A 15994-nucleotide genomic window follows, 5' to 3' on the forward strand; every position below is an offset into this window, starting at 1 on the left:
TTTTACAGTCGGTTTGTGGTAAATAAAAAAAAATGCCAGCATTTCCCTGAGTCAATACAGCGGTTGCCTGTTTGTTTTGAACTCATGTCTCATATCATACTCCACCCCCACATGACATTTTCAAATTATTTCTCCATTTTATCTCTTTGTCATTTGATGTTTCATCTCCATTTCCCAGCATCCTCCCCTCATCTCCTGCCCACTGCGGTTCTGTTCAAGGACATAAGTCAGCCTTGTCTATCCCATTGCTTCTAACACTTAACTACTGTAGACTGGAGTCACTCCAGGGCGACTGAAATATGAGAATAACAGACATTCCTCATTGTGTTTTCTGCTCATACTTTCGTTAATTTTACTAACGTGTGGTTTCATCCTCTTAAAAGTGCGTCTATATCATAACGAGCCATAGATATATGCAAATGTTTGATAGAGAAATATGTAGAGTTTAATGTGGTTGTGTTTCTTCCTTACAGCAAGAGAACCTTCTGTTGCTTTTTTTTTAATGTCATAAAAGCAATAAATGACTTCAGCCTGTGTTTGAGTGAATGTAACAGTGCTTTGCGCTCTGCCCCTCAGTGGTTAGAAGTGGAGACTACTACTTGTTTGAAACTGACAGTGAAGAAGAAGCAGAGGAGGAAGAAGAGAAAAAAGATGACGATCCACCAAAGAAGTCAGCATTTCAGGTGGTTATATTTTGGCTTCAGAGTGGGAAATGCTGTGATTCTCCCAAAGAGATTTTAAGGAGAAGAACATGGTTATGGATGTCCTTTTTTACAAAATAGTTTTTAATTGGCTTCTCTAAGCTATTACTTTTCTTTACAACTATAGTAAACTATATGTAAAAGGTGGACGTTGCCTTGGATCATAAAAGCAAAGCGAATGCAGGTTGCATTGTTTCAAATGGCCAGCAGGGGGCAGCTCCTCGCATTGTAAAAACAAATCTGATTACACAGAAGTCTATGGGAAAATTACCCTATTTCTCCCATGATTTATAGACACAGTAACACTTTCCTAAAGAGTTTATGATGTCAGTCACTATTTTCAAAGTCTTGCTGAATACAATGTGATGCTCTTTTTAAAAATTTATAAATTAGATGATAAACCAGCGTATACTTTCTGATTGACAACTTGTTACTCCGTGAGTTTGCAGGTTTCTCAAGCACATCCACCCATCACTTCTGATGTTTGCTTTTTAAAAAAACAGAATAGCAACAGCCAAAATAGTGAATGATGTCATATTGGCTCATTTACTATGTTTAAAGCAGAAGTGGAGAAGCAAATGAAGTTTAAAACACAAAGGTGTCATTCTGGAAAGAGGAAATACAGCAGTATTTGTAGTACTGCGTACCTCTGTGTATGAGTGAGCAATGTTTTTTTTTTTTTGTCCTCACATCCACAGGTAGACATAACACTTCATAACATTTCATTTGTGTATACAATGTAACACAATGGAAGACTACTTCATCATGTTGTAACCACAACTATAGCCTGTTTTTCTGGCCTCTTTCTCAACTCATGTCTGTAACCCTCCCACTATCACAAACACACCAACTGATGAATGAAAATTAAGTATATAAAGTAGAAGTATATATAATATAATAAGTATATATAAAGATATCACCTAGAAAGAGTTTTACACTTACAGTGCATTCCTGTTTTCCTGGGTTAAATGTAGAAGTTGGGATGTATGATACTGTGCAAAAGTCTTAAGCCACCCTTTATTTCTTTATATTTTGTTTCCAAGGAGCCAGAGCTGTCATTTTTAAAGTGGATTTGAGCAATAAGTGACCAGGCTTTCTGAAGGTTTCCCAAAGGTTTTCTTCGGACATTGACTTCTTTTTCGCTCATTTTCAGTCCAGTCTGTCTACCTGACTATATTTATTAGAGGAATGCTTTTTCATTTGTTAAACCACTTAACACTGGCCTATGAGTCATCCAACCATTAAAAGGCTCCTGACTTAAGGGGTGAACCAGTATTGTGTCTATACATTTTTGTACAGAAGAAAAACACCATCTACTGTAGATGAACAGTATCTTAAAGTCCAGTCACAAGAACTGGAATAAAAATGTAAAATTTTTGGTTCAAATTCTCATCAGGTCAAGAAGAGATGAGTGCAGTCATCTGTAAAACACGGTGTAGTTTCTGTTACGGTTTGGGACTGCATGTCAGCTAGCAATGTTGGGGATTTTGTCAAAACTGGAATTATTATGGAATTATGTACACAGAAAAGTGCCATGAGATTTGGATCCATCGTGCAATATTATCTGGAAAGCATCTTATTGAGAGCAGCTTCATTTAACAGCTTGACAATGATCCCAAACTTTTACTGCCAATGCAGTAAAAGTGTACCTGGATAGAAAAACCACACAGTGAGACACTGACAGTGATGGATTGGTCTCCCCAGAGCCTGCACATCAACATCATTGAAGCAGTATGGGATCATCTTGATAGAGAACAGACCAAAAGACCACCAACATACAAAGTAGAGCTTTGAATGTCCTTCAAAAAGCCTGGAGAACTATTCCTGAAGACTGCTCAGGCTGTGTTTAAGAATAATGGTGATAATACCAAATATTGACTGTCAAGCTCATTAAATTTTAAACTCTGTATCTTAATTTACATACTGTACACTTTCCATGCATGTTTGCACATGTTTAAATAAATAACTGGACCTATAGCCCATTTTCTTAGAACAATATATAAAGAAGACTTTTGCGCAGTACAATATGTGATTTGTGATACAGTAGGCACTAACCTTTCAATAAACACCTATAATTTTGCTTTGAAGTCCTCCTCTTGTTTACTGCCTCCTAACATAATTAACCTCTGTTGTTTCTAACAGTATGAAATTGTTTTCTACTAACCCTCTCCCCACTCTGTTCCCTCTCTTCAGAGAGCTATTGGGAAGTTTGTCTCCGCTCTTCTGGCTTTACCCAAATCTGTCATTAAGCTGCCTAAAACTGTGCTGCAGTATGTAGTGAAGGCAGGCAAGGTATTCACCCTCATCTAACACAGCTGGCTCTCTCTGTGAACATCTGCCAGTTCAAATAACAACTAACACCACAGACAACTGCCTTTCCAGCTCGTGTTTGGTGAACATGCTGTAAATTAATAGATGTGTTTATTCATCCAGTTCCAAAACACTAAACTTACACAGATCACCAAATTCGACTTGGAATGAGAATGTTTTTGTACTATGTATTGTTACTGTCTGACTGATTGGTGTTTGCATGTGTGTCATGGCCATGTTATGTGGCCCGCTGCTCTGACGATCTATCACATATGTAACGTACAACATAATTCAGATTTGATCTGTGGTCCCTATTCCTGGTAAAGATTTTTTTTGGTATAAAATAGGTATTATAGGTTGTTACACAAGTTTTAGAAATCAAAGTCAGAGTTAAAAAACTGTTTTGAAAATTATCTCCCTCGCTTTTCTTTCCTTTTTTGTAAAGATTTGGTGTAAAGTAAGGTGATGGTGATCTTGCATTAAAGAAATCTCAAGCATATTTTGTTTAAAAGGCAAACAAAAGATGTAATTGGTATTTTAATCATATGAATGTTCACTATGATGAATTGTTGATTTTATTTCTAGGCTAGTTTGAAGAAATACTAAAATAGAGCAGCATAACATTTACATGACTTTTAATGATTAGATATAAACTTTCTAATATTTTTTTTCTGTTGTGGCTTAATTCCCCTCAGTGACGTTCATTAAAACTTAACTGCTACCCTCCTTTCTCCAGTATATGTATCAAACCTGGATCACAGACCCCAAAGCTGCTCTCAGGGCGCGAGGCAAAGCGAAGCGCAAATTTTGGAAGAGATACACGAAAGGAGTTAGACACAGAAAAAGCAAGAAAGATGGTAAGTCAGCTCTAGAAAGGAAATTTTTTCCTGACTTGAAACAGACTTTAAATTTATACTAAACTGTCTGTACTGTACATCAGCAGGTCGCGTGACCATCGACCTTGGCGAGCTGTCTGATGGGCAAGAAAAAGACGATGAGAACAAGAAATCTGGTGGCCCAGGTTGGTTTTATGACACTCAGTTTTACAAATTACAGCTCTCCAATTTACACTGACCAAATTCTCCATCATGAGAAAAACTGGTATACATATTAAAATGTATTTTTGAGTGGGAATCTTTATGCTATCATTATTTTCAGTGATTAAATCAGATTAATATTTATTAGATTGCTGGTTCATGAACCTGCTGTTTCAGCAAATAAAACAACCAGAAATAATGTCATACGTTTTGGGCTTGATACTGTAATTGATTAACGTGTCTGTGTTTAGAAAACGGTGCAACTTTTGTAAATCCCCTGTAAAACCAAACAGATTTATGGGTGCAATAACCTTAGTTCAATAAGGAGCGATAATTAGTAGGAATTAAATGTGATATATTAATATAAAAAATCAATCTAGCTATTTGGCGATTAGACTCCCATGGACAATCACAGCAAATCAGGATCCCAACGGTGATAGGAACTAAGGCAGGAATTACTGAAATCATTATTTCAAGGAATTTTACTGGCATTCGGACATACAACACTGTCAATTATTTAATGAAAAGGTTTATTTAAGTATGAGTTTTTAATTCGACCACGTTTAATGCATTTTCTGTTGTGTGCTCTTCATCAGACAACATCATCAAACGAGTGTTCAACATCATCAAGGTCACTTGGATGCTCTTCCAGACGACGGTGGAAAGCTTCACTAAATGGATGAATGAAATGTGCAGAGAGTACATTGACATCTCCACTGTGCTGCGTTTAGAGCGCTGCATGCTGACTCGAGAGGTCAAGAAGGTATGCAGCTCTCTGCAGTGACCTTAAACATGTAGAAGTAGGGTTAATGTAAATGTGCTTTCACTGAATCATTTATAAAATCACTCAGTGGAATACGTATGATCAGATCTCTTCTCCTCCCACCAGGGTAACGTGCCATCCAGAGAGAGCATCCATGTTTATTACCACAAGGCCATGAGGCTTAACATGTCCAGACAGGCAAGCATGGATGTGCTGAGCGAGGACGACTCAGTCTCGGGCTCCATCGGGGTCCCCAGAAGGCGAGGAGGTCACCGGATGGAGAGCCAGGAGTCCACGGCCTCCAGAGAGAGCATGTCCAGGTAGATTAGCAGTGCAATGTGAAGACTAAACGAGATGCCATCATGAACGGTTTCAGGTTGTCTTTATGTGCAGTATTGTGCAAATGTGAAAGAAGCAATAAAAACGTGTATACTTTTACTGCTTCAATGCATTAAAAACAAACTTATCATAGTTTTCTATCAGCACATTATCATCACACTGAGCCATTTCACCAGAATGCTTTACTGTATCTTTGTGTTAATCATCACATGATCTATGATCTTTACAGATGCTTTTTATTTGCAGAATATCATCTCTTTTGTTTAACATAACATAGATTTCATGTCATCCTTCTTACCACTGATCATCCCATTTGTCACTCTCACAACCTATCAGTGGCTGCACTGACGCCACCACACTGTTTTCTCGTCAATCCACCTTGGAAGACTTGGATGCAATGCCAGAGTGCATTCCCAAAACCAGTGAGCGTGCCAGGCCCAAACTTAAAAGATCACCTAGGCTGGATATGTCCAGCTCATCAGTGGACAGCGGCAGCAGCTTCATATCCAGGTGCTGGGCCTTTGCATGTACACACAGAAAATATCATTGCATCTCTTCTGTCTTTTTTGTGTTTTCATCAGTCTTGCATTGATTATTAACGTCTGCTGAATCACTGCATGACTTCTATTTCAAACTTTTTTACTTTTGTATTTCATTCTGTCACAAATCCATTTTTAGCCTTAAACACAAGTTGTTGTTCAGTAATAATTTTGTTACAAGAAAGGGTTTTGTAAATTGTGACCTGCTTCTTTTAAACAACTGCCTCTTTCTTTTTTTGGGTTGGACCGAACAATAGTTTTACTTTGACAGGGAGAGTTCCTTTCTAATGGTTTGCTGTTCCAACTGTCCCAAATGATGTCTGCTTGATTTCTTTCATGGTCACAAGATGAACTTTAACAGCATATTTGTTAAAGTGCATCTTAGCCTTCTGCGCTAACCAGCTATTATTCTTCTGTTATGGTTATCGTTATACTGAAAAGGCAGAAGGACCATTATTTGGAATTGTGATTGTCCAGAGGCTCTGCCAGTCATGCAACACTGAGATGATCAATCCAGAATGTGATACATACAGCAGTGTGAAATAGTGTTTGACCCCTTCCTGATTTCCTATTTTTTTCACTCCATAGTCTTCATTTTTGTTTTCTAAAGCTATTCAGAGTTGGACTTGCTGGTGCGTTGTGGATCGTTGTCCTGCTGCAAAACCCAAGTGTGTTTCAGCTTGAGGTCAGGAACTGATGGCTGGACATTCTCCTATAGGATGTTTTGCTAGACAACAGAATTCCTGGTTCCATTTATCACAGCAAAGCTTCCTGGTCCTGAGCCAGCAAAACAGCCCCAGACCATCACACTACCACCACCATATTTTATTCTTGGTATGAGGTTCCTTTTGTGAAATGCTGTTTTACTTTTACGCCAGATGTAACACAACTAAAATCCTGAGAGTTCAGCTTTTGTTTTCCGGTCCCCAGAGTATTTTCCCCAAAGTCTTGGGGATCATCCAGATGTTTCTTGGCAAATGTAAGACAGACCTTTGTGTTCTTTTTGGTCAGCACTGGTTTTCCCCTTGAACTCTCCCATGGATGACTTTTCCCCCCAGTCTCTTTCTTATTGTTGAATCATGATCTCTGACCTTAACTGAGACATGTGAAGCCTGTGGTTCTTTAATGTTGTTCTGGGGTCTTTTGTTACCTCCTGGATGAGTCATCAGTGTACTCTTGGAGTAGTTTTAGCTGGTCCGTCACTCCTGGGAAGCTTCACCATTGTTCCAAGTTTTCTCCATTTGTATATAATAGCTCTCATCGTGGTTCAATGGAGTCCCAAAACCTTGGAAATGGTTTTGTAAGCTTTTCCAGATGATAGATGTCAGTGTCTTTGTTTCCCAGGTGTTTCATTAGATCGTGACATGATGTGTTGCTTTTTGAGAACTTTTTGCCTGCTTCTCTTCGTCAGACAGATTCTATTTAAGTGATTTCTTGATTCAACAGGTCTGCCAGGCGTGAGTGTGTTTAGTCAAACTGAACTCAATTTTCCAAAAAATGTGGTTAATCACCGTTAATTCATGATTTAACAAAAGGGGCAATTACTTTTTCACACAGGACCAGGTAGGCTTGGATAACTTTTCTCCCTTAATCAATAAAAACATTATTTAAAAACTGCATTTTGTATTTACTCGGGTTTTATGGTCTGAAACATGTAAATGTGACAAATATGCAAGACACTAGGAAATCAGGATGGGGGCAAACACTTTTTTTGAAGCACTATTAAAAAACAACTCCTGCTGTGTTAACCCATAATTTGTGAATAACTTGCCAATAAGTTAAAACAGGCTAAACAGGTGGATTAAAGTAATATATTTTTAATGCAGAAATTTGCCCTTAAACATTTTTAGGTCCCGTCAGTGCTTACAAATAAAATTCCATAATATGGGTTAATGTAGTCTAAAAATGTATTAGTGTGTCTACACGCTTGCTTTCTGCTTGATGCCAGTTTTTTATTTATTCCAGATATACTGAGAACCCAAATCAATATTTAGAAAGTACAAATAAATTGATACATCTGACACAATCCCTGTTTTGTTTTGTCTTCTCGTTCACAGTGAGCCAACCCAGTGTGTCATAATTTACTCTAGACAGGGAACTACTGATACCATAGAAGAAGTGGAGGATGAGCACGATCAAGTGGAAGACAAGCAGCAGGTTCCCTGGGAATCTCAACAGTTTGATGAGATTGGGGAGGCTGAGGGTGTGGCATTGAGTGATGGAGAGCCCAGGGAGAAAGAAAAAAAAGAAGAGGAAGAAGAGGTGGTGGAGGAAGGGCAGAAGGGATTAGAGGGTGAAGAAGGACTACAGGAACAGCAGGACCAGGAGCGAGAGGAGGCTCCCTGGGAGTCTTTTGGTCCAGACGAGGGCCCCTCCTTAAGAGTGGAAGAGTTACACGCTTCTCCTTCTGCCCAGGAGAAAGAGTTCATCACTGAGAGTGAAGATGGTGCAGGACAGCAGGACCTCATGCCTACGGAGGGTCAAACAGAGCTGCTCTACACTCCAGATACAGATGCCTCTAAAACATCTGATGCGGATGTGCCTCCCAGCTACAGCAAGGCAGTCAGCTTTGACCGCTTGGAAGTTAGTGACGATGAGAGTGACACAGATAGGAAGAGGTGCATGGTCATGACCTCAGACAGCCGCTCAGACAGCAGGTCGGACATCATGTTGCCCTCTATGACTACTGAACTGACGGCCAGTGAACTGTTGCTCAACAAGTAAGTTAAAAAATATATATTGATTAAAGTTTTAGACCTTAAAGCAGGGATGTCAAACTCATTTTACATGCTGGGCCACACATAGAGCTCACTATGATCTTAAGTGGGGCAGAGCAGTGAAATCATGTGATAAATGTGTAAAATTTCTGCAAAAGTTATGGGAATTCATTAAGCAGAGTGTCCTGTAATTATAAGATATAAATGTTTTGTTCATTTACTGTGGAAAAACAGGAACTTTCCTGTTATTTAATTGTTTTTCTGTTAATTACTTTGGTCTATTATGAACAGCAGCCCTTATAAATAGAAAAAGCTGTAAAACCTATGATATTACAGTTAAGAGTTCAAATCTATCCACTCCTTGACATTTTCTAAAGCTGTCTAATGGGCCGGATTCAATTCCTTGCTGTGACAATATTGGCCCCCAGGCCTTATGTTTGATACCCCTGACTTAAAGCCTTCTGAGAGTAAACTATCTGTCTCTAGAGTCATTCAGTTGTGATGTAATTTCTGTCTTTTAAAAAAAAAAATCAAACATAAATAGTTTTTCACTGTTACGACCTCCATTAATGCCTCCTCTGTCTGTCCAGGATGTTTTATGACGAGGAGCTGGAGCAGTCAGATAAATTCTACCAAAACCAGCCTCTGTTCCTCCAGCTTTGCTACGCCCTCTACAACATGCTGGTGGCTCACTCAGAGTTGGTGTGCTACCTGGTCATCATCATAAACCACTTGGTGTCAGCCTCTTGTGTTACACTGGTCCTTCCCATTACCATCTTTCTCTGGGCAATGTTGTCTGTTCCACGGCCCAGCAAGCGCTACTGGATGACTGTCATCATCTATACTGAGGTGCAGACAAACATGATGATGATATTGCAAAATAAATAACTAAGATTTTCAAGAAATTGTTAAGTAACTGTGTGTTTCTATCATTAATTTTCAAATTTCAGATGTCTTTTTTTGGGGGGAAATGAAGTAGATAAAGGATCTAAACATAAAGGAAAAGATTGTTGGTTTTGTCCACAGTGAATACTACAAAGTTAAGATGAAAAAAAAAGGCAACAGGGAACATAACAGCATTTAGTCTAGCAGATGATCATCAGGTTCCAGAGTAAAAGTCGGACTTGGTGTGTATTTCAAATTGATTGATGATGTTTTCCTTCCAGGTCACCATCGTCATCAAATACTTCTTCCAGTTTGGCTTCTTCCCGTTCCACTCGAGCGTAGACAAGAACAAACCTCTTCACCCTCCCAACATCATTGGTGTGGAGAAGAAAGACGGTTACGTCCACTACGACCTGGTCCAGTTACTGGCTCTCTTCTTTCACAGGTCCATCCTGAAGGTGTGGGCAAACACAGAAATATATAGACGTCTCCCTCACATGAAAACAAAGACCATAAAAAACTATCGCCGCATATTGTTTTTAGAGTTGATTCTCCTGAAGTACACTCGTTATATGTGTCTTGTTATTCATGACATCACTGACTTGATATTTCATCATGAATTAATTTTCAGAGAGACAGAAAATATATTTCAAATATCTGCAGACAAAATAAAATTCCTTTGCACATTTTATGGACTGATTTATGCATCTGAGAAGGCCAGTATTAATAAGTACCAGCTTTTGGCAGCACAGGCTGGCTGATACATAAAACTGAATGAAAAGCCAGTATTTGAGCAATTTAGATGTCCCTGCTGGATTGTTCTGCACAGTTTATTATCAACAAATGAAACAAAAGCAGTTTAAGACTGCATATCTCCAAAGCTGTAAACATGAAATGAGATATCCTTCTGGATACACAATGACACTTGGAGCTAGCTAGTCTGTGATATTTTCTTAAAAATGAAGATAGTGTCTTTTAGAATCAGACTTAGATTTATTGACCAAGTATGTGTGCACTGACAAGGAATTGGGCTCGAGATCATTCTTTGCTCTCAGTGTAGAGAAAAGAGTAAACGACAGACAATACTATCAACATGACACAGACATACATAGCATATTATGGTGCAATGGTACACATGATGGACTAAAATTATCGAATAAATAAGGGATGGATGACTAGTTACTGTATATACTATAGGTGAGGACACTATAAATTTACAGTACAGAGCAAAACAGTACAGCAGCAGGTATGATAGTATAATGTTTAAGTACAGAGAGTGCTGAGTATTCATGAGAGTGACGCCCTATGGAAAGAAACTGTGCAGATGTCTGCTTTTTTGGCATATCGGCACATTTTGTAATGGTTTAAATTGATTTGGATTTGTGAAAATATGTCCAATGTTGCCTCCTAATTCTAGTCTAAGGATCTTTGCCAAAAATTCCAAACCCCACCTCTTGTATCATTTTCTCCCAAATCCATCCAGAACAAACTAATCCCTTCTGTTAGTGAGGGGGGAAAGCAAAATATGAAGAGTCAATGTTAGGCCTCTTCTGAGAGAGTTTTTCTCCCATGTGATTTGATTTTTCTTTTCCACTTATTCCCTATAGTTTACTTAAAAATATTTACTGTATTAAAGGAAAAAAATTAAATTTTTTAGTATTTCTGTGTGAAACAAGGACTGTATTACACCCTGATATCCAAAAATGTTGTGATTCTGTGTAAAATGTAAATGATTTGCAAATCTCATAAGCCCATATATATATATTCGCATCAGGTCATAGAAAACACATCAGATGTTTAAACTGAGACATTTTACTATTTCATGAAGAATGGCAGTGTTGGTCAAGTTACTTGAAAAAAAGTAATCAGTAACTAATTACTGAAAAAAGTAATCCCGTTACTTTACTGATTACTTATTTTCAAAAGCAATTAATTACTTATTTACTTGGTTACTTAGTTACTTTTTAAAAACACGATTTACAACCTGAATAGGTGATAAAGTGATAGATCTTTCAGCCCAATTCTACTTTTTCTACATAATCCATCATACAAAATGTAATCAAATGGAAAAGTCTCTTTTTAAAACTTGTTTTATTAGTTTTAATCTTTTAACTTTATGCATCAAGCAAAAATTAATTATATGCAACATTCTCTGACTGGAAGAAATTTGTTTAATATTTAAACCTATTTTCTGCACATTCCAGCACATAAAATATTTTTTGTGTTTACACTCACTCTTTCAAATAGATGCAAGTAAAACACAGCAGAAAATAAATAAAGTCAAAGACTCAGCGGTCCTGTTGCTCTATTTTCACCTGTAAAGCAGGAGTAGGGTAGGCGGAGTTTTACCCTGGTGCAGGTGTGCCGCGGTCAGTTGAAGAATCCGCGAGTTTCTCTGTGAATTTCCCATTACGTCGTTGCGCACTCGGTGCTTGCTTGGAAGTTTAGGGTTTTTTTTCGCTGTAAAAAGAAGTTTTCTTCCCACGCACAACGGACACTAATGTTTTTGTCACTTTTTATGGAATCAAACTCAAAGTAAGGTCAGTACTTCCACGCTTTAAACGCTGCACGCTCATACTCTCTCCGTACTCGATATATGATCCACTGTTGATCTGCACACAGCTGTTGTCACGAACGTCGCACTCGCTTACGTCACTGTCATGAGACATTCTCGCAAAAAAATCACGGTTTTAGTAACGCAGTAACGCAGCGTTCCTACGGGAAAGTAACGGTAATCTAATTACCGTTTTTGCAATAGTAATCCCTTACTTTACTCGTTACTTGAAAAAAGTAATCGGATTACAATAACGCGTTACTTGTAACTATGTTTACCACTGTGTAGGAGCCCCTCTTCTTTTAACAACAGTCTGTAAACATGTAGCAACTAATGAAACCAGTTGTTGGACTTTTGAGAGAGGAATGTTGTCCATTCTTGTCTGATATAAGATTTAAGAACAAGGCAACAAAGGATTTTTTAAATTGATACCACATGTGTATCTACTAGGCTGAGGCTGAGGGGTTACGCTAGTGGCTGCCAATATTTTTATGTCATATAATGACTAAAATGCGGGTTGTCATTGCTTTCTGATATTTTCCTTTTTTTTTCTCTTTTTTTTTTACAGAGGACCAGCTTTTTTATGAAGCCTTGCATTTGATTTTTTGGTCACTTATACTTAGTTTACAGATTATACTGCATAGAATCAACCCATATAACTATAACAACAATAATAATAATAATAATAATAATAATAATAATAATAGCAAAACTGCTCAATTAAATATTACAAAAAAGAGCCAAATAAAAGTTCCATTATGCTCGATGCGTCACTTTCGTCGTGGGTGTCACGTAGCGATTTTAACGTTGTATTGTCAGCTGGTCGTGCACCTCTCAATATTTGAAAGGCCGATTACTGCGATCACTCTCATCTACTATTTCTAATGAGTCCTGTTATAAAACCTAATGATCAGTCACATTTACTCCCTAAACCGTTATGGGAAAAATTTTTATTTTCAGTGTAGCAGAGATAATATAAACTTAGGGTTTTTTTTATTTTACCTGTAGAAATTGTAAAAGGAACCAAAGAAGATGTATTTATGTTGTTGGGAATTTGAAGTATTTGAAGTAACGCTGAGATAAAAATTAAAGATTTGTTACCACGATGAGGGTTTGTGGCTTCATTGGTTACATGTATCAGGGATTTTAGTGATATTTTTATGTTTTTCTTTTCTTTTTGGAGGGTAGGACAGCTTTATGACTGGGGAAAAAAACCTGTTCACTTTCATCTTATTTGGATATGGAAATAACAGTCCTTCCACCTTTCATTACCAGTGCCATGGTCTGTGGGATGAGGATGACCCCAAGGTAAAGAAAGAGGCACCTTGTCAGTCTGAAGAAGTCAGAAGTCAGTCTGAGTCTGAAGACGAGAGAAAAGACGAGGAGAGTGAGAAGGAGTCGGAACCGGGCTCGTCACTAAACAGTGAAAGGAGAGGCTCCAATCAGACCCTGAGGTCCATAAACTTCGGGACCTCCATAGATTCAGGACACGTTCAGGTGCCCTACTCGCAGCAGCAGCAGCAGACCTACCAGCGGCGCAAGAGCTCCAGTGGAGGCTCACACATTTCTCATCCATCTCTTCACTCTTCTGCAAGATCTAAGAGAGGTGAAGGCTTTTTTTTCCCTTTGGCTATTTCCTGCTACTAAATTGTTTTTGGATGGTGGATTTAAGAAATCCCCTGCTGCAGTATTTCTGTAAAACAAACACCTGGAAGAAATATGATATTTTGTGGTAACCGTAAACTTTGTTCTTTACAGTAAAAATAACGATAAATAGAAAGTCTTGCATTGGTATTGCGTTTGTCAGTAACTCAGAGCTTTGACACGGGTCATTTAAAACTGAAAATGTAAATTGTTTCCACAGGAAGTACAGCTTCTCGCAACAGCAGCCGCAAGAGCGGCAGCGAGGCCAGCGTCCATCAGAAGACCCGCAAACAGATGATCATAGAGAAACTGAGGGAGCAGCTCTTCAAAGCAAAAGCTTTCATCATAAAGCGGTAGCACAAAACATAGCTGCTTTGTAAAAGTTGAAGTGGCTGTGTTTCTTTTTTCTCTCTCTTTAATTTCACCCACAGCTTCTTACTGACTATAAAGTGTGTTTGTAATGTTTTGAGAGCATTGCTGAGAAGTGTGCTCAGCAAGTATTCTTGATGAATGATGTAAGATGCACTGTGGAAAACCACCGTGGTGATACAGCAGCTTAAACCTTTCAAAGGTCTAAATTTGGATCTTTAATTACAGCATTCCCGTTAGACCGTTCACTGTCATTTTTGTAAGTGCTGCAACAGACACTCCAAACATGTTATTGTTCTAAATTTAATTGCAATGCAATGAGCGGTTTCCCAGATATAATGTGTAAGACAGTAACCGAAACCCAATGTTTTGCTCAAAATAAGTTCAGCTCTTCATATGAAATAAGTGCTGTTATATAGACTTGTTTGAAGTGATTTTGTTTGAACGCACAGAAAAAAACCTATAAGCGGTTTTTAGATGTAAAGCAGATTTACTATCTTTATTTCCAACTACATATTTTTATTCTTGGACTTAGAGTAGCTTTGTATGATTAATGGTTAAAAATAATCCCATTTTATCTTATCCTTTTGTAAGACCCCCAGTTCATCATTAAACTAAGTTAAACTGCACATGACACTTTAAGCTCTTGTTCTTCTGATTGGCTGCCCTCAACAAACTGAGGGTTTGATTAGCAGGCAGATGCTCACACAGGAGGCTGTAGATGCAATATCAGATTCTCACTGACATCATTAAAACCCAACAACTGAAAAATTCCTCCATCCTAGTGTTTAGAGTAGTCTGAAGGCTGATTATTCTCTTCTGCGCAGACCTCAGTATGTGAAACTTTGTAAAAGATTCCTTACAAAATGACACAGTCTCAGAAAGGTCACAAACACAAAAAGCTTCAGGCGTCTGTTTGATCGCTTTCTAATAACACTGATTCTGCTCCCTGTAGGGTTTTGGGTATCTATCTTCCCATGAGGCAGTTTTTCTATAACTTGATTCATCCAGAGTACAGCGCAGTCACCGACGTCTATGTGCTGATGTTCCTCGCTGACACGGTTGACTTCATCATCATCGTGTTTGGATTCTGGGCATTTGGTGTAAGTTTTGAATTTATCTGCAGAAGAAAATGACAATGTTCACCTTAAGTGACAACAACAATTAGAATTTTGTTACGTGACTTAATAAGACTGACTTTTATGTTTACCTTTTCCTTGTAGAAACACTCAGCGGCGGACATCACATCATCGCTGTCAGAGGATCAGGTCCCGGGAGCTTTTCTCGTCATGGTGTTGATCCAGTTTGGCACCATGGTGGTGGACCGGGCCCTCTACCTCCGAAAGTCTGTTATGGGCAAGGTTATCTTCCAGGTCATTCTGGTCTTTGGCATCCACTTCTGGATGTTCTTCATCCTGCCAAAGGTCACAGACAAGTAAGCGCTTCATCTTAGCTCACGTGAGAGCTGAGATGAATCATCCTAATTAATTTAAATGATAAAATACATCTGACAGCATGGCGTCCAATATATTTGTGCTTTTTTTTATTTTATTTTGCTCTTCAAAGTTAGAAAACCAGCTGCATTCTTTTTTCAGTTCAACAGCTGTCTTTGTTTTCTTCCTTTCATAGACGTTTCAGTGAGAACACAGTCGCTCAGATGTGGTATTTTGTCAAGTGCATCTACTTCGGGCTGTCAGCCTATCAGATCCGCTGTGGTTATCCCACCCGTGTTCTGGGAAACTTCCTCACAAAGAGCTACAATTATGTCAACCTCTTCCTGTTCCAGGGGTGAGTTATGCAGAGAGAGTTTCATTTCTTCCAGCTGGACAAACATGTCCAAGGCCCTGCTAGCTGCTGCTGCTGCTGCTGCTGGTGAAGCAGAATTGCAAGGAGAATTGTATAGAAACATAAGCATTGGTTTTCGCTCTAGTTATGTTACATTTGATCAGTTTAGCATTTAGAATTTAATTCATTAATGCAGCTGAAACGGTAAGCACGAACATTAAATTTATAATAGATTCATAACAGATCTCTAAAATATGCTGTTTGGATACTTCGATTTATGAGCTTATTACTATATGCATTATTATTACTTATTTGACTGCACAGCTAGATCCAAAGATGTATTAGCTTGTG

At 38.4% G+C, this 15994-nt stretch overlaps 1 protein-coding gene across 8 annotated transcripts in view; it reads left to right on the top strand.

Annotated features, from left to right (window-relative positions):
* Window positions 1–15994, top strand: part of LOC102293462 (piezo-type mechanosensitive ion channel component 2) — an 89912-nt gene that overhangs the window by 65842 nt on the left and 8076 nt on the right. For 3 of the 8 annotated variants that reach the window (XM_042222009.1, XM_005924582.2, XM_042222011.1), the window contains 15 exons: window positions 577–683; window positions 2895–2993; window positions 3748–3868; window positions 3952–4032; window positions 4645–4811; window positions 4938–5131; window positions 5487–5660; window positions 7747–8409; window positions 8997–9255; window positions 9573–9749; window positions 13121–13451; window positions 13710–13842; window positions 14814–14961; window positions 15082–15293; window positions 15488–15646. In XM_042222009.1, coding sequence (XP_042077943.1) covers window positions 577–683; window positions 2895–2993; window positions 3748–3868; window positions 3952–4032; window positions 4645–4811; window positions 4938–5131; window positions 5487–5660; window positions 7747–8409; window positions 8997–9255; window positions 9573–9749; window positions 13121–13451; window positions 13710–13842; window positions 14814–14961; window positions 15082–15293; window positions 15488–15646 — 3025 coding nt within the window. The remainder of the gene's footprint in view (window positions 1–576; window positions 684–2894; window positions 2994–3747; window positions 3869–3951; window positions 4033–4644; window positions 4812–4937; window positions 5132–5486; window positions 5661–7746; window positions 8410–8996; window positions 9256–9572; window positions 9750–13120; window positions 13452–13709; window positions 13843–14813; window positions 14962–15081; window positions 15294–15487; window positions 15647–15994) is intronic. The other 5 variants (XM_042222012.1, XM_005924585.2, XM_042222010.1 and 2 more) reach the window with 4 other exon arrangements.

This window comes from Haplochromis burtoni, unplaced genomic scaffold (genome assembly GCF_018398535.1).
Source record: "Haplochromis burtoni strain Fernald_Lab_line unplaced genomic scaffold, NCSU_Asbu1 Contig_78, whole genome shotgun sequence".
NCBI classification, from domain to species: domain Eukaryota; kingdom Metazoa; phylum Chordata; class Actinopteri; order Cichliformes; family Cichlidae; genus Haplochromis; species Haplochromis burtoni.